Genomic DNA, 17731 nt, shown 5'->3' on the forward strand with positions numbered 1-17731 from the left:
GTGTCATCATCCGCAGTGGTTGAAAAAAGTAACACATACATTATGACAAGAGTAGAAAGTACAGATACCTGTTGTTTTTGCAGCTCTATGCCCTCAGCTGCAGCAATGTCAGAGGTAACCTCAGACCACAAGCGATTCCTGGGCCATCGCTACACTTCGTCGCATCCGGAAAATTGCTTCTTCCCGCTACCCTCCTCAAGTCAGCCCCTCCAGAATCACCACGAGGAGAGAACAAGAGATCAACACCAGCACCTAGCTAGTTTTGGATCACCCTCCGCAAATGTCCGCAGCTGTGCGGAGCCTAGATCTGGACACATGGGCTGGATGGAAGTCTGGACCAGTCTTGGAGAAGCTGGCGACAGAGGTGGGAAAAGTAATCTCTCTCTTGAGTAGAAATATGGATTAAAAAAATACTTTGGGAAAAGATGAAGTACTGATTCAACAAGTATCGATTCATTTTCAAATGTAGGGAGTGAAAGTAAAAAATCATCAGAGAAATCATACTCAAGTGAATTGAAAATCTACTTAAATTTTGTAACCAAGTATTTGTACTTTACTACTCACCACTGGCAGGCGGAGACCTGTGCAGTTCCAGTGCCACTCAGATTGCAGTGGCAGAAGGTGAGGGCCCCGAAGTGGCCAGTGGAGGCAGCAGTGAGGAGCAGGAAGACAGCAGCCCATCCGATTATGACAACCTCAACATGGCGCCTTCCGGTCAGACCTTGGAGGACGTCGCCGGTGAACATGTCAACCCCAACGATGAGGGAAACTCTGGTGAAGAAACAGAGGAGGCGTGGCAGACAGTGGACGACTCCTCATCATGGTCCTCCTGTGAGGTTTTACCTCTGGACAAGGATCCTGTGGGTCGGGTTAGTCCTGACGTGACACCAATGAGATCTCCCTCAAGTCAAGCAGCAGAAGATGACAAACACCTTGATGGTGATACAGAAAGTGACTTTAACGGAAGACACAATTTGAACACCCCGACTTCCGGCTCGATTCTGAGCCCCCTCAGCACCGGGAGCTCAGAAGTGTTCCTGCCGTCTGGTCCTGCAGAACCTTCACCCCCCGAACTTCAGTCACAGCCTGATGATGCTGAGTCGCTCCTGGCCGAAATTCGACAGCAGATGGCCCAGCAGAGGACAGAATACCAGGCCAGGATACACAGGTAAACAGAAATACAAGTCTCTTGTTCCGTTTGATATGCACAACTTCCGAAAAACCAAAGTGAACCAAATGTTACCAGTCGCTTGGTGTTAACAGCAAACCCATCCAAACTGATCAACATAACAAATGTTCATATTCACCAGAACCTTCTTGGACTCTCGCCACAGGTTGGAGCGCGGCAACGACACCCTAGAGCGGCAGGTGGCAGCGCTGCGAGACCGCCTCGAGCGGCAGAGGCGCAGCCAGAGCGCTGCCGAGATCAGGATCCGTCAAGTGGAGCGCGCCAGGGCTGCTGCCGACCGCCGGAACTTCACACTGCAGGCGGACATGGAGCTGGTTTTCCGGACGTACGGAAAGATCAGAACACAGGAACGGCGGGATGAGGATGATGATAGAGGAGGAAAGAGGGAGCGCGTATTAAGCCTGTGAGGATGGAAGGAAAGATGAAGAATGAATCATTCGGGTTGATGGATTTACATTTAATCGCGGTTCTCCAAATTACATCTTTTATATGCCAAACAACACACAGCAAGTCTGCGTTCATTTGCATGAGTGAACTTTTACAATAAAGGACAAAAATACAAGCTTTAGTCCCTTTTATCTGTGCTTTTTGTTGACTTTAACGACATCATTTCTTGCACTTCATGAACGGACCAACACCTAAAGCACAATATCCTTCCCTGTACACTTCATTTTCAATGACCAAATCCTACCTCACCAGCATATTTTCACAGGAAAGGCAAAACACGTTTTTGGGGTAATGAGAATGTGACATTTATTCTCTAATGCAGTCAGAAATAACCATGTGCAGAAACTATAAATCACAACAAATAAAAGAGACACATTTTGAGACATACATCAGTCCATTTAGACGGTTGGATCAACATACGTCACATGGGTCACAACATATACAGCCTGCAAGAACATTTTCTTTGGGCCTGCCGTGCATTTCTAAAAACGAATCAAACGGATGCGTTAGATGTGTCTGTGTTTTCATTTCTTCTAAATTTCCAAGGAGTGTTTTATTTATTTTTTCAGTTGGGCCCTTGGAGAACTTGGCCACACTTAGACACAGACAAGAAGTCCTCTAATATTCACAGCGTGTGTTATTTTTTTCTTTTGAAGAGAAGGTAACACCTCAGCAAAGTAACAGCAACACCACTTAGTCCACTTCATCAAAATAAAAGTGCAATAACAAAACAACGAAAAAGTGCAACTAAAGGTGGGGAAAAATACAATCTTCGCATAGGACAACCATTTTAACAATAGCTACGTGTTGCTTTTAGGCATTTTGAACGACGTCAAAAACAGTAAACAGACTTCAATCATGTATTCACTACACTAAAATAATAAACAGGCAAGAAAAAAGTAGAAAAGCGGAATATTTCAGCGAGAGCGTGTCAACCATTTTCCTGAGACCACCTTTTTGTTACTTCCGTATACTTCATGAACATTTTATGGAATCATTAAGCACAAGACTATGGTTAGTATAAAGTGCAATTTAAGGACGGGCTTCTTCAGTAATTTGAAAGGATCATGGCAATAATACTAAGGGTCACTCTTTCACAGGTGACAATTTGCTGAGGTTAATAGTTTCAGTTGCATATACTTCGCTATATCAGAGCTAGGCAAACCTCCAGTGCACAGGGGCAGGATGAGGTTACAAAAAAGAAATGTTGAAATTAAAAGAAATGCTAAATATTTCGATAATGGACAGAAATCGTGCCTAATTTTATTGTATTATTTATCATTGAATTTAATTAATTAGCCTAGCACTTAAATGTTAAAAATCATAATGTATATACATTCTCATCTTCATTTATTTGTATTCTTTACAATAAACCGATTGTTTATTCAGATAAATGAAATACAAAAAATAAAAACTACAATGTAACCAATTTTAGGTTATAAAAATGTTAACTTAATGAATTAAATTAAGTAATGCAACAAATATTACCGGACTTTTATTTTGTCCATCACTGCATCACATACTGTATAATCAAAGTTTGTTTTTATATGTTGGAATTGCCTAGGGATGTTATATTCCGTTCAGATTATACGGCTACACAGATTAAAGTGACGGTAGCTCATTTCCTAATGCCAATTATGATACGATTAGATATGATTATGGACTAGAACCGCCATAGTCTGACTGGTGACAGTATCGCTCTGCCAACGCCACTCTGTTCACGAAGAGCAGTTTTACTGTATTTTGGTTTTATTACACAGTGGTAAACTCCTCTGTGCTTGTCAGCAACTTTAAAATGCCGCAAAAAACAATCACAGATTGCGTTCTTAATGATAAATTCCACCGTACATGAGAGCTGCCATTTTGAGACGGAAGTTAGCGGCCCGAACGTTAAGGGGGAACCGTGTGACCTCGTCGTAGCCAATTGGGTAACAGGACGGGTTCTGACGTCTAGAAGCCGGAGGGCGTCAAGATGTTCATGTCGCGCGGCTTGAGCTTATGTGGGCGAGCGCCCTGCCGCCGCCCGTCCACCGTTGGGATCTCCATCTTGGGTGGGGCAGCCGCCTTCTGGGCGTCAGGGCCATCGGCCAACCGGGCGGCCGCCTGTGACTTCATGACTTCTGCGGCGCTGGGCTTGTGGACGCCGCGGTACGCCTGCAGAGCAAAGCCTGCTGGGGAATAGAAAAAAAAAAAAAAGCAAAGAGAGAGTAAACTCACTTGTGTGAAACCCTTCAGGCACCTCACATTCACAAACATACAAGTGTTACTTGAAACTTGCTGCTTCACCTAGTCTCAAGAAAAAGACTGACAGATCTGATGGCATGGAGCAGCCTGCTTTAAAACAATAGATAAATAAAGGCGTACTCTTAAGTCACCTACCCAAAGTCATGTAGCGACAAAAGGCTTCAACGTCTTCCCAGCACGCCGAGTCTCACTCCTCCAACTGCTTGGAGCTCGGCGTGAAATTGATCCGCATCCGTTTGCTTTTTATACGCAGCCATCCAGAACGGCCACCGGTCTGAAGGTCGTCCTTTCACTCATTAACCCAAACCCCCGCTTTTGTTTGCATTTTAATTTTGCTTTGCACGTGAGCCCCGTCACTCCAGTTATTCGTAAAGATATGGTTGTTTACACGGCGACTTGAAACCTTGCTGAACGAGCCACATGCTGCTTCACCAAGTCTAACGGCAGCTCTGTGGTTATTCATGAGGCAATAAGACGCCTTTACAACAACACAGTATTATGGAGTGGATGTGGCATCTGTAAAACTGAGATTAACACTGGAGTTTAATTGATATTCTACTACTGTAAGTGGCTAAAATTACCTTTATTGGGACGAATAGCACCTAATTTACAGCAGATGTCTTTGTATAAACACACTTTAGACACACTCGACACTTTGTTTACACAGCCGTGTTTACCTGGCGTTGAGGGATCGGTGCCCAGATCGGAGGTGGACTTGTGCACGGGCGGCCGTGGCCCAAATACGCCCCAGCGCTCCAGCACGCCTCCTCCTCCGTCGCCACCTACCAGATCCCCGCTGCTGTTGGAGGAGCTCACGCTGACGTCCGAACTGGTGCTGCTGAACCAGCTTCTAAACAAAACAAAACAACAAATGTGAGGCAGGGCTGGTTATAGATTAGCCCGGGATGTTGGTTTTTTTTTTTGGCCTACCTGCGCTGCTGTTTTGGGGAGGTGTGCGGTGTGGTGGATGGCGTCGACTGGGCAGACGAGTTTTGGCGCTCCTCCCGGGCCTCCATGCTCTGGATCTGCATTTTCTACATCACAACGAAAATGTCATAAAAATAATGTTACTTTAAACACAAGAAGGTCCTACTACTACAGAATACAATTACTCATATAACACAAAAAGTATTAGTGCTCCTACGACAAGAAATTCTGACATTTAAATTACAAGTAAACACAGTCGGAATTTTACGAGAGCCTGTATAAGAATTAGGTTGTAATATTCCAAGATTTTTTTTTAATATTATGGGAATATTGTTGTAGTATAAAAAAACAAAAACAAGATGTAATATTAAAAGAAAACAGCTCTAATATAGCAACAAAAATGCTACAAAAATAATCAGCACTATTAACAAGACAAAGTTGTAATGTTATTTAAGATAATAAAGTTGTAAATAATAATAGGCCTACTATGTTTGAATTCTAGGAGAACAAAAATAAAAATTATTGTGTAAAGATAATGTTAGGATATTACAAAAATAAAGTTGTACCCTCACAGTTAAAAGTTGTAATATAACAAGAATATAGTTACAACTTGCAATACTACAAAAGTGGAAATATTATTATTAAAAAGTTGGAATACAGTATTACAAAAAAAAGGTAGTATAACAAAAACAATGTCATAATATTACACGAAAAAAATGTCAATATTACAATACAAAAGTGTAAATGTAAAATAACGTGAAAAAGAAATAATGACATAAAAACGTAATGAAATAAGGAGAGCTTAAAGAGTATTTTACCGTTTTATGTATATTTATATCTGACTGGTTAACTTCTGTTTATACAAGTACTTACAGTCATGGACGAAATTATTGCCACCCCTGGAATTTTTCCAGAAAATGCACAATTTCTCCCAGAAATTCTTGCAATTACAAATGTTTTAGGTGTCACCGTGTTTGTCTTTGATGTGTATTGGGAAAACGCAAAGCTGAAGAAAAAAAGCCAAAATTGATAAAAATGTACACAGAATGCAAAAAATGGGCTGGACAAAATTGTTGGCACCCTCAACTCAATATTTAGTTGCTAGTTTATGCCGGCAATAAGAACGGCAGACACACATTCCACAAGACGAGTCAAGTCATCCGTTGCGTCGCTCTTGGGAAAAACTTCAAAATAAAAGTGTCCCTTGGCATTGCGCTCCAAATATTACTTGGTATGGAAAGGTTTATTTTCAAGTTGGCCTTCTCTCTGCATTGGCGGTGTTTTTGCCAGACGTGTCAAATATTCCCCACAATGTAAACTGTTTACTTTGCTGGATTTGTGTTTCAACACTAGCCCTACTCTGCCTCTGATTGGCTAGTGGCTCTTACGCCGTAGTACTTTAAGCCCTGGCAAATAAAGATTTTATGAGTTTGTAGTCTGTGTAACAAATTCCATATATAATCATGGTGGTGATTTTATTGTGTAGGTGTGTGTGTGTGTGTTACCTGGAAGGATTCTGGCATGCGATGGTGGTGTCTCGTCTCCTCTGCTGTGAGGCCTTTGTGTGGAGTGTAACTGGTGTCGGTGAGCCCCGCTTTCTGCTCAAACTTGTACATGCTATCATGAGTTTGCTCTGTGGGAAACAGATTAAAAAATTGGATGTAAAATACTTCATATTTAAAGCAACACTAAGGAACTTTCAGTTCACCTTATATATGGACAAAAGCGGTATTGTTATGTCTGAAGGAAGACTGCATTTCCTATGAGGACAAGCGCATTGCATCGTTTTTTTAGCTGACTCCAGCGAGTGAAATCCGGACCAATGTTGAACCTTGACTGTCCTTTCATCTGGGGTAGCTTTTGATGTATGCCATAAAGCAGTCATCACATTTGTATTTTTTTGTGTGGCAGTGTTCCTGCCACCCTCTTCAAAGTTGCTTAGTGCCAGTAAAAATGATACAGAACCCCCTCAGACCATGGCAAAGGTAACATAACATTCAACTAGATTTAAGCCGATGTTTCATCAGAAGAGTTATGAAAATATTTTATTAAGGTTGAAAAGTTCCTTAGTGCTACTTTAAGTGCAAACATATTTTTAAGTGTGATGTGGTTGCCGTACTGGTGATGAGAGAGTTAAGGATGAGGGAGGAAGCCTTGGTCTTCACCACACTTGTGGACCTGGCGGGGGCGCTATCGAACACGTTAGACTGACGCACTGCAACACCTTCGTCCTCCTGGTGGCGATACACATTCACCAAATTATTACAATAATAAAAACAGCTTTAAATGCAGCAGATTTCAAGGGGATCAAAGATTAGTTTTTAGTTTCCCCAACTTTCCAATGTGTTAAATTGTCCAAAAATAACGTAGCAGTAGCATGAGAAGGCAGTGATTAGTTATGTAAATAAAGTGGTAATTTTATGTGAATAAAGTTCATTAAAATGAAAAAATAGCAGTAATGTGATATTAAGTCTAAAAACGGTGTGAAAATTATGCAATTATGTAAATAAAGTTGCAATTTTATCTAAATAAAATTACAAAAGGAACAACAGCAGCTCATGCGTGAAGTGAAACTGACCATTGTTTTCCTTCTCGCGATACAGCGACAACTAGCTGTGCAGGCTACTTTGCCAACATTACATTTATAGTGTGTTAATATCAAAAAGTGTAGTAGTAATTATTGCTGGTAAAGTCAATACCATTCTTACATTTTAAAATGATGTTTCAGTGAATGGTAACGCTTCTTAAAGATTTTATAATATAACTTATTTTTTGTGTGCAATTATACTGTTTTACGGGCCTCACACTCCAGAGCTCTATGCACACTTATGTTAATTCTCTATCTTAAGAAACTTTATCCTATCCTAGCAATCCTTCAAACTCTAAAATCTTATAAAGTAGAAGGGATTGGAGTGTTTCAGGTTTTAGTGTCCCACCTCAGCCAGGTGGCTGAACTTCCTCTCGGGAACAACAGGGCGCCTCCAAAAATTGGTGATGTTGATGTCGTGCGGGGGCGTGGACATGGGCGCCTCCATGTTGTCGTCGTAGCTGAGTGCCCGTCGGGTCATGCCGATGGGGAGCTTCATCCCGGAACCTTCGAGAGCTGCCGAGGCAATAACGTTGTCATTTCATGCCCTTTGTTCATTAACTTAAACACCAGATTTAGCACTTTGAGATTTCGCTTGAAATGTAAAGTGCATTACAAATAGAATGTATTATCATTATTATTTATTGTATCCAACTCACCTGGTAAGTCACCTGAACCAGACATGGTTTCTGTACTATTAAGAGCAAAGATTAATCAGCACCTGTGGGAACAGGAAATGCAAGAATGATATTGACACTGAACCCCACATTATTGTGGGAATTTACGGTCAATACACGACTAGTGAGGAGTACTAAAACAGCAATTTAACCTGTGATTAGAGTGGCAGGAGAGAGCAGAAGCAGGCAGTGGTTGGGCTCATCACACCCGGCTGTGTTTATGTGCTGTGGACCGGGCTGATGGAGAGGCTGATGTTACATCAGGTCAGTCAGATGGACACAAATCCTCTGGTTGTGCATCATGAAAAAGGAAGCCAGCCAGGCCAGAAAAAGAACTGCACAAACAGGCGATCCAATGTCAACAAAAGCATTTTTTTGAAAGACCGTGACCAATAAGAAAAGTACAACATGCTTCATAATAAACCTAGTTACAATTGCAAAAGGCTAAAGGTAGACGTCAGCAATTTTCAACGACATTCCCGTTTAAGGGTGTTTTCGTCGAAGGGCAGTAGCAAACTATTTTTTTAAGATGAACGACGGCTTGGGTGCACGTCATCGACGCCGAACTGAAGAGTGTCGGCTAAAACGTGACATAAAAGCGTACAAGAACCTTTTAATCACCCTCGAAATGAAAATATGGTGGCCTCGTTCATCCGTGAAATTTTAGAACGCAGTTAGGCGCCGCAGATTGCTGAACCAAGTGATGCTCAAGGACTACCAGATGCGACATAACTGGCGGCCAAACCTCCTACGGGGGATTGTCTTTCTTACCGAAAACGGTGCCTTCGGGGCGTGAGGCTATAGTGTCCAGTGTGAACCTCCAACGACGAGTAAGCAGTTTGCGGAAAAGTTGAAATGCTTGACGGCCATTACGCTGATTTATTAGAAGGATTTCTGGGAAGGATGGGCGACGTCACGTCACGATCTCGCGAGAGTTTGTGGCTTTTGTTATGGGATAAAGAGCCATCTTACTGCTTGCAGCTAAACCAAATTTGACGTTCTTTAATTTTATTTTGGTTTGCTTTGTTTACAGACTCCCACGCCAATACATCGCAACCACGTCCGAATACTTTCTATTTTTAAGTGCGCGTACGGTACGTCTGAACATTAGTGGCTCTTTGGCTACATCTAGCGGTCGACTAAGCAGTAGCACAGAATGACGTAATACATCTCCTATTGTTACATTCATGAGCCGAGCGGTGGACGTTTCCATGGCGACCACCAACCAGCGAACAAGATTAATGACTTATTGCCTAGTAAACAGCGTGAAAGGCGTTTAACCAGATGTTTCATATTCTTGATATCACAAGACATGACATTTTTGCACATTAGTGGCACAACTTTCGAATAGTCGTTGAGACAAAACGGCGCACTAGTTGATGCACCCATTATAGTACAGTATGTTTAAAAAAAAATGTTAACGATAGCTAAGTAACTTCCAAAGTAACAACCTGAATATCGACCAAACTCGTACAGCTTGCCATAAGTCAACAAATGTGGTGAGACTTTCTCTCGGTTCCACCCACTTCCACAGAAGCAGAGTCGATATTTGCATGCCGCGCAAAAGCACCTCCCTCCCCCGCACGTCGATGGCTTCTCCACCCCACCCCCGGGAGCGACTCCACTAACCGGACTTTCCTCCGGAGTGCTGCCAGTGCCTGCAGAGGAGGAAGTAACATCGGAGGACTCACGTCTCCTCTCTGGGGGGCAAAAAACACCAGGAACCAGCTTGTTTGAAACATTTTCACAACTTCTGTTTCCTTTCAAACTTTTTTCCCGCATCTGTACAACAATGTCCGTCCAGAACCAGAACACCACTACGACCACCTCTACCTACCGGACCGTGAACGTGGCCTCGCCTGAGCAGATCTCCACCTACCGGACCGTGAACGTGGCCTCGCCCGAGCCGGTGAGCGGCGGCACGATGCTGACCGCGACGACGGCCCGTTCGGCCTCCCCGCTCCAGTACGCCGTCAACGGCGGCAACTACAACACGCTGCGCTACTTGTTGCCGATGCAGCAGACCGTGCAGATGCAGCCAGCCGTGCAGCAGCAGTCCTACGTGCTGGTGCAGCAGCCGGCCGTCATGCAGCAGATGATGTCGCCCGTCTACCTGCAGGGCGTCCCCCGTTTGAGCGTCAGCAGCGTGGACTCCGATTTCCTGTTCCAGCAGAACACGGTGAGGTCCACTGTTGACTCTTGCGCGGTCCGTGAACGCAACACTTAAATACTTCACTACTGCCAACTTCTTGAAACAAGTTGTTGATCTCTAGACTGTTGACAAGGAACATATTTACAATGATAGTCAGTTTAATGTCCGCATACTAGTGCAGTCTATGTCCTACAACTGTCATACTGTTTGGACTACATATTAATAGTGAGGCACAACTGTGCATGACAACTACTAGTGACCTAAAAATTATACTAGTAGCGCCCGAATGTCATCCAGTGCAGATTTGTCTCAATAGTAATGTCATACAGGATTGAAAAAAATGATAGTGAGGTTGTCAACTTGTTACTAGTATTACTAGGACATGGTTCTTAATCCTAAAGGTAGGGCATAAATGGCCAAAAGGCTTTCCATCTTAAGTACATTATTACACATAAGATACTACATTATTTGCTGATAGTGTGAAATTGTCTTTTGGAATTCCCATTATGGAAGTTCCACTGTTGCATAAATCAACCACATGCGAAGTGTCTTTATTTAGCAATGGTGAGTGTGGGTGTGTGCATTATGAGCAGCATGTCTCATAATTTTGAAAACATACTGTGTCATTTGCATTGAAGTATTTGGCTGTATCATCGTATTCCAGCTCCTCCTTTGCATGCTTGCAAAAGAAGACGGTTCAAGGCTTTTGTTTGTGTGTATTTTTGGGCGGGATGCATGATGCAACAATGTGTGCATGTGCATGTGGCGTCATCTGACCGCATCTTAACACGCTGCCCCGACTTCTCGCGGCCTATCATGAGCAATCATTTGTCATCATGATGGATATGAGTGACTTGTCACTCACGCTGATGTATCTTTTTCACCCCATCCAGTGAATGGAATTAGTATTGTAATTAAACAAATAAAGCCGCCTGTCTAGGATACCTGCTTCCGATTGGGGTTCATTTGGGCAAATTCTCAAGTGGGAGTGGATCAAAGTACAAGCACTGGGTAATGACGGCTCACAGCTCCAAACCAAAATGGCCGACTTCCTGTTCAATTTGGGTGCTTGAGACTTTTTCATGTTTACCAATATCGCATCGATGGCTTAAACTGATATTGGCGGTTGAATGTTCGAAATCATGGAATTATCCTCAAAATGACTGTTTTAAACCAAGATGGTCAACTTTCTGTTCGATTTGTGGCATTGGCTCTTGATATTTGGTCATACGTCCCGTCATGATAAACATCTACCCCATTTCACATCGATCAGGGAATTTTTTTCAAACTTTTGAGCCCTGGAATTCATCTCAAAGTGGCTGCTAAAACAAAATGGTGGACTTCCTGTTCACTTTCCTGCATGGGTCCTTGACACGTTTGTTGTTATATGTCTAGTTATGGTACACGTCTTCCCAATTTCATGTTTCCAAGGGTGCTACTTAGTGAGTTTTGGGGATGCATCTTCACCAGGATACAGTCTTCTTATGATACTGTACATTGAAGGTCCTGCGCATGCTCCCAGAGTGACTTGACTAACCTCCTTCAAAAATAATACTTCCACTTCCTCTGCTTTGGTTGGACTCTACTATTCTTTAACTTTTTTTGTTTTGTTTTGTTTTTTACACCAAGGGTTTTTCCTCTGGCTCCTCTTTCACTTCCAACCCCGCTCATTTGTTCTCCTGTTTGAGTAACTCCAGTCGGAATTGTCAGAAAGCAAGTGAGCGCCACACCCCGCCCACCCGACTGCCAAGGTGGCACACCTTGAAATTGAGTTGAAGAAGATAACGACATGATCATAGGTCATATGAGGTGGTGTGCTATTTAAAAGACATTAGTGCTCTGACGGACAGATCATTACGGGCAGGTCTGGTTAAATACACATACTGTGTACATTCTAAAACAATCCAAATGCACAAAAAAGTTAAAAAAAAAATGTATTGAAAATATTCAGACAGGAAGGAGTTGCTAACCTGAATAGCATGCAGCTAAAAGGTAGAATGGAAATGGCCATGGGCTGTTTTTGTTTTAGTTGTATGCTAAAGTGTCATCCAAGCATCACCTGTAGAGTTCAAGGTTTTAAGATGGCCACAATTTGACCCCGAAACCAATTAATTCAATTTAAGATATGCAAACAATTATTTTTAATTTATACTCTATATCTACATTATTATTAATGCCACACAAAATATAGTCTGCCAGCATGAGTAGACTAGTTTCACTTTATATTATTGTCATTTGACTTGCTATTTGTTTAAATTCACGTTTTACTGTTTGGAATGTTAAAATGTAAGTTTAACCATCGTCTGTGCAGTTGTAAAAGCTAACATAAATAGCAGAAAAAGGCAAAAAATCAAATTAAATTGCAGAGTAATTTACTTGACATGATTTTCATTCAAAACAAAATTTGGCGGGGGGATATACCCCCAAAAATTAACCCCATTAAAGGAAACATTTAGACATTGGCCAGCAGGAGCTTTTTTTAATTATTTTTTTTATTAAAGACGGTTGTCAGCAATGTCGTTATAGTAATTTTCTGGAAAGACAAGTTCCTATTGTGTGTGTGTGTGTTTTTTTTACTAAGGTGTTGAGCATCACAAACAGAATGTAAGTCACTCATACAACAACACTCGAAAGTTCCATAGTGCAGATACTGTATCTGACATTATTGACTCCAACCTGCCAGGTGGGGTTGTAAAGCGATTGTGCAAGTAGAAACATAGTAAAAGGTATATATAAAAAAAAAAGAAAATGATTTGAAGGCATTTTAGGCCAGTAACAGTCTGAGCTTCTTGTTGCGTTACCATTCTGTGCTCAAAGACTCATTATCTAACAACTTGTGGATGTCAGCAGCAAGCTATTTTCTTACCAAATTCAAGATAAGGGGTTTCGTGTCTAAAAAAGAACAAAAAAAATGAAAATAAAACAATGACAATACCAAAACAATATCTAAAACAAAAAAATCTACCATAAGGCAATGGCACACCACAAGGATGGTTTCTTGAACCCTTATTGCTTTTAAAAAATTGCATGAAAGTAAGTTTTAATATGACTTCTTACTATACACACACAGGCCAGAAAAAAAGTACACTTGCGCCGTGATGTAGCATGCATGCTAACACGCGGTTCACTAATGCACGTGGCACGAGATCACGTTTTTAACCACAAATCTATCCAAATAAAAACCTGTCGATTTTGACCATTTGTTGACTAGACACTGGCATTTTGCAGTCTCACGTTTGAAACGAGAATATTTTGAACTGAGAACTTAAAATCGTGTTGTTTCGACTACTTATTGAAAAAAACGCTTTTAAACGTTGAAACTGGGTGGTAAACGACGGTTGATTACGTCATTGAAAAACCAAAACTATGTCCACCCGACTTGCCAAAGTCTCGTTTGGTGACTTTCGTGCATTTTTTTCGCTAGCTTGTGCATATGTCAGCCTGACTTGAGACCAAAGTCTTAACTTTGATAGCAGTTTATTATGCACCTGATGGTCCACCAGTGAACAGGGTTCCAATTGGTAAAACAACAAAAGCGGCACAGCTTTTAGTAGCGGGCCGATCCAACCGAATACACCAGACTGACTTTCCGCATGTTCCTCAAACAGGAGTACAAAGAAGCGTTATCCGGGTGTGTGGCGGGCCGGGTTGAAGGTCACCGGCAGCCACGGCTTTCTATGAACACGGCTCTTTCTTCCTCTTGTCTCAGAGCGTGAGCAGGAACTCGTCCTCAGGGTTCAGCCTGTCCTCCAGTCCCGCCAAGACCCCCGAGCCCAGTTTGGAGGAGGAAGAGGAGGAGGAGGAGGAGGCAAGGCACACACAAACACACCAGTTTTAGCTTCCCCACCCGCCACGAAAGCCGCTCGTAATGGTGGAGAATCTCCGGGAAGCAGCCGTCCATTTGGCAGGCGCACAAATATGTGTCCTTTGCCCATGAAAGCCTTTGGCCTTTGTTTGCCTTACTTTGTGTTTAGTAGTCTGAGAAATTAAACACATTTAAGGAAACATTGCATTCTCCCTCAGCACTGGAGCTTAAACTTGTCACGACAGGTTGCAGCAGGAGTTGAATTTCAAGTGGAATTACTTCTGCAAAACTGACGAGTTATTACTTTGTGCCAGAAATCATTATGTCAGATTGTAAAGTGTACCTGCATTGATTTAGATGAGGATGCTGGTTCTAACTATTTACTCATTCACTGCCATTGACGGCTATAAACGTCAAAAATTCATTTGAACTATTTCTATTAGTTTAACATTTGTTTCCACTTTTGTTAAGAGTATGTAAACCTAGAATTTTTTTTTATTGTACATTTAGAACAGATATAAAGTTTGTGATATAATCATGAGTTAACTAGTGAAGTCATGCGATTAATTACGATTAAAAAATTTAATCGCCTGATGCCCTGAATTTTTAAAAATCTTTTTTTTTAAATGGATTTATGGCAGTGAATGAGTTAAAAAAAAAAGAAGCTAATCTGTAGCTTCTTGACTTATATTTAAACAATTATTAACAAATATTTTTGCTCACAGTCTGTTCAAGGATCCCAAGGGTGCTTCAAATGACTGAAATTGCTTAAATACGTTGCTGATACTGATGAATACTTACAGTTCAGCACACAGTTACCTATTTGCATATTTAAAAAACATTTTTTTTTTTATTTAACATACATTTTTTAATCTACAGTATATTGTTTAATGCAATTATTTGCAGATTTTCACTACTTGCGGCCCGGCCTGGTCCCTATACGCCGTGAATCGGAGGTGGACTGTATTAGGCTGTATTTTAATATTACATTTGAACCTGGCTGCAGACAACAGAGTAAAACTAAAGTACTTAAATTTGATTGGTATTTAATTAAATATTGACATAAGTGGTTGTTTTTCCATCTAAAATCCCAATCAAAATAATTCACTAAATATTTCTATTTTTGTTGTACATCAAAAATATTTGTGCAAAATTTTGTGACAGAGCCTACACAGCATTGTGATTTAAAACGGATGTAAAAATACTCTAGAAACTATACATCTGATATAGTAAATCAAAAATATCACAAAATTGTTAACATTTTCTGACTGAGGCACCTCAGCTTTACATGCCATGTGTTGTTTAGCTTTATTTTAAAAACGATTTTAAAAAGCTATAAAGGCTATTTGCTTGGAGGATTTATTTATTCAAGCAGACAATTCATTTATTAGAGCTGAGGCCACCATTTGAAGAAATACGGCGTGAACTATAGTGTCCTCAAATAGCCTGTCTGTGACCGCACTTTGTTGAAGCTTGTACGGAAGACTCAACGGACACTTTATTAGATACACCTGCACATTTCTGCTCTCTGAACTTTACGGTCACATAATAAAGGGGGGGATGTTAAATTTGATGGAAAGTGTCTTACGTTTGGCCTTGACGGGAAAAAGAAGGCAGAAAAAAGTTGGGGGAGTGTGCGAGTCTGTGTGCATGCACAGACACACATCAACTCAAAAAGCACATGATCATGTATTGTCGATCAAAGTGTGTGTGACAAAGCATTCAAGGGTGTGAATGTGTGTGTGTACAAAGGCGTGTCTGGAGCCACTTCCCACACGTTTTTGCTGTGGGTGGGTACATTCCTTGGAATGTCTACTTGCAGCGTCACGTATAAGACAGGCGTGGCCACAGCTGAAGTGATTTACAGTATCGGCGCTGCGCTTACTAATTATTGACCTGAGAGGCTTTTCCGTGAAAATGACAAACACTTCATCAAAACATTGATATTGTAGGGGTGTTGTCTCATGTGAGTGAAATGTTGCCGTCTCGTTGATGTGCATATGCAAATGGTCCCCGCTTGCTCACTTAGTTCTTACCTATTTTGGCAGAAATCCATTTGCGTATAAGGCAATTAAGTACACAAGAACAATTAGGGTGCAACGGATGTTTTACCCACTACTAGCGCCACTTTTGGCCTACTAAGACAACTTGAAAATGGATGTGATGGTTCTTGACTAGATGCTCAAATGGCTTTAATATCATTGATATCGAATACATTCTCAAATGACTTTCACAAAACGTTTTTAACTCATTCACTGCCATTAACGGCTATAGACGTAAAAAAAATCATTTTAACTATTTCTATTAATTTAACATTTTTTCCACTTTTGTTAACAAGAGTATGATAACCTAGAATGTTTTTATTTATTGTATATTTAGAACAGGTAAAAAATCCTGAGTTAACTAGTGAAGTTATGCGATTAATTACGATGACACATTTTAATCACCTGACACCCCTAATTTTTAATAATCTTTTCTTTTTTTTAAATCTTTTTTTTTAAATGTATATTTTTTTAATTAGGTGCGTCAGGTGATTACATTTTTTAATCGTAATTAATTGCATGACTTTACTAGTTAACTCCCGATAAAAAAAGAGAAGATTATTAAAAATAGGGGTGTCAGGTGATTAACATTTTTTATTGTAATTAATCGCATGACTTCACTTAACTCACGACTAATAACAAATGTTTTATCTGTTCTAAATGTGCAATAAAAAAAAGTTGTGAAAAAGTGGGAAAAAAATGTTAAACTAATAGAAATAGTTAAAATGAATAGGCGTCAATGACAGTGAATGAGTTAAAGGGGAAGTGAACTTTTTTTTTTAACAATAATATGTTATATGCAGCCCTACTAGTCTAAATATGGTATTCTGGTTAATATTGCGTGAGTGGAATACGAGTTGAGCAGCAAAATCCAACCAATCACAGAGCAGCTTCAGAAAACAGGTGAGCTGTGATTGATCGTTGCCTGAGCAACATTGATGTCATCTTCAGTCGACAGCAAGTGGCAAAATGGCCGCCTCCTGAGATGGATAAAAACGGTTGGATTTTGCTTCATAACTTACGGAAGCGTATTGCATTCAATTAAAATAAAAAACAACTGTTTTTCTGACAAATTTTTGGAGGGGGTGCTTTGTTTTTTTGAGTATTTATTTTAATTGTCTGTTTTTCAGATTTTTTTTCTGTTTTACTGATTTTTTTTCTGTCAAAAAAATATTCAGAAAAACAGGCTGAAAAAATATATTCAGCAAAACAGGAGGAAATTATACTCAGAAACCGAAACCGAAACCGAAAACCGAAACCGAAAAACAGAGCTGGTGTTCTGTTTTTTTGAGTATTTCTTTATTTTATTTTTTACCTCTGAACTCCAAGTGACTTGTTGCAGACTTGCTAATAGCGGAAGCGGACACTTTCCCGCATACCTCCATATGCAATAAGATGGTCATGTTTAAATACTGGCTCTCAATAAAGGAATGAATGTGTATACTGTATTGTGGTTGTTTCTCTAATCTTTAAGGGAAAACACTTTTAAAAAAAAATTCAGAAAAACAGAAAAATAATTATTTTATAAAACAGGAAAAAAATACTCAGAAAAACGGAAAAAAAATTATTCAGAAAACAGGATTTTTTTAAACAGAAAAAAAAACACTTTAAAAACAGGGGGAAAAATATTCAATAAAACAGAAAAAAAATACTACAAAAAA

General features: G+C 40.5%; 4 protein-coding genes across 11 annotated transcripts in view; 2 read left to right on the forward strand and 2 right to left on the reverse strand.

The window, feature by feature from the left end:
- Positions 1-217, reverse strand: part of LOC144036150 (dual specificity protein kinase CLK4-like) — a 15841-nt gene extending 15624 nt beyond the window's left edge. For both annotated transcript variants that reach the window (XM_077546536.1, XM_077546534.1), the window contains exon 1: positions 69-217. The gene's annotated coding sequence lies outside the window, so the exon portion shown is untranslated. The remainder of the gene's footprint in view (positions 1-68) is intronic.
- The window catches only part of LOC144036148 (rho GTPase-activating protein 24-like), a 6113-nt gene extending 4362 nt beyond the window's left edge, over positions 1-1751 (forward strand). For all 3 annotated transcript variants that reach the window (XM_077546527.1, XM_077546528.1, XM_077546529.1), the window contains 3 exons: positions 84-364; positions 574-1168; positions 1335-1751. In XM_077546527.1, the coding sequence (XP_077402653.1) occupies positions 84-364; positions 574-1168; positions 1335-1596 (1138 nt within the window). In that variant the 3' untranslated portion in view covers positions 1597-1751. The remainder of the gene's footprint in view (positions 1-83; positions 365-573; positions 1169-1334) is intronic.
- Positions 1626-9004, reverse strand: LOC144036155 (putative monooxygenase p33MONOX). Of its 2 annotated transcripts, none has more exons than XM_077546543.1 (9): positions 8843-9003; positions 8224-8406; positions 8054-8115; positions 7744-7910; positions 6927-7041; positions 6313-6440; positions 4811-4914; positions 4558-4730; positions 1626-3807 (listed from the first exon to the last, which is right to left on the reverse strand). In XM_077546543.1, the coding sequence occupies exons 3-9, from the start codon at positions 8076-8078 to the stop codon at positions 3587-3589; spliced, it is 933 nt and encodes a 310-aa protein (XP_077402669.1). In that variant the 5' UTR covers positions 8079-8115; positions 8224-8406; positions 8843-9003; the 3' UTR covers positions 1626-3586. The 2 variants fall into 2 exon arrangements, with proteins under 2 accessions (XP_077402669.1, XP_077402670.1); XM_077546544.1 differs by having other exon boundaries at positions 1784-3804; positions 8843-9004.
- The window catches only part of pof1b (POF1B actin binding protein), a 24383-nt gene continuing 13373 nt past the window's right edge, over positions 6722-17731 (forward strand). The window contains exons 1-4 of one of the 4 annotated variants that reach the window (XM_077546530.1): positions 6722-6792; positions 8234-8335; positions 9606-10250; positions 13933-14031. In XM_077546530.1, the coding sequence (XP_077402656.1) occupies positions 6784-6792; positions 8234-8335; positions 9606-10250; positions 13933-14031 (855 nt within the window). In that variant the 5' untranslated portion in view covers positions 6722-6783. Of the gene's footprint in view, positions 6793-8233; positions 8336-8610; positions 8902-9023; positions 9166-9605; positions 10251-13932; positions 14032-17731 lie in introns of those variants that run through there. The other 3 variants (XM_077546531.1, XM_077546532.1, XM_077546533.1) reach the window with 3 other exon arrangements.

Source organism: Vanacampus margaritifer, chromosome 16, assembly GCF_051991255.1.
Source record: "Vanacampus margaritifer isolate UIUO_Vmar chromosome 16, RoL_Vmar_1.0, whole genome shotgun sequence".
Lineage (NCBI taxonomy): Eukaryota > Metazoa > Chordata > Actinopteri > Syngnathiformes > Syngnathidae > Vanacampus > Vanacampus margaritifer.

What these genes read in the sequence shown, in the direction of transcription:
- LOC144036155 (XM_077546543.1), bottom strand. Translation starts at nt 8,078, where the DNA reads ATGTCTGGTTCAGGTGACTTACCAG. An exon ending in TCCCCAAAACAGCAGCGCAG is followed by an intron (nt 4,731 to 4,810) that starts GTAGGCCAAAAA and finishes TGTTTTGTTTAG; the next exon opens with AAGCTGGTTCAGCAGCACCA. An exon ending in CACCGATCCCTCAACGCCAG is followed by an intron (nt 3,808 to 4,557) that starts GTAAACACGGCT and finishes TCTATTCCCCAG; the next exon opens with CAGGCTTTGCTCTGCAGGCG.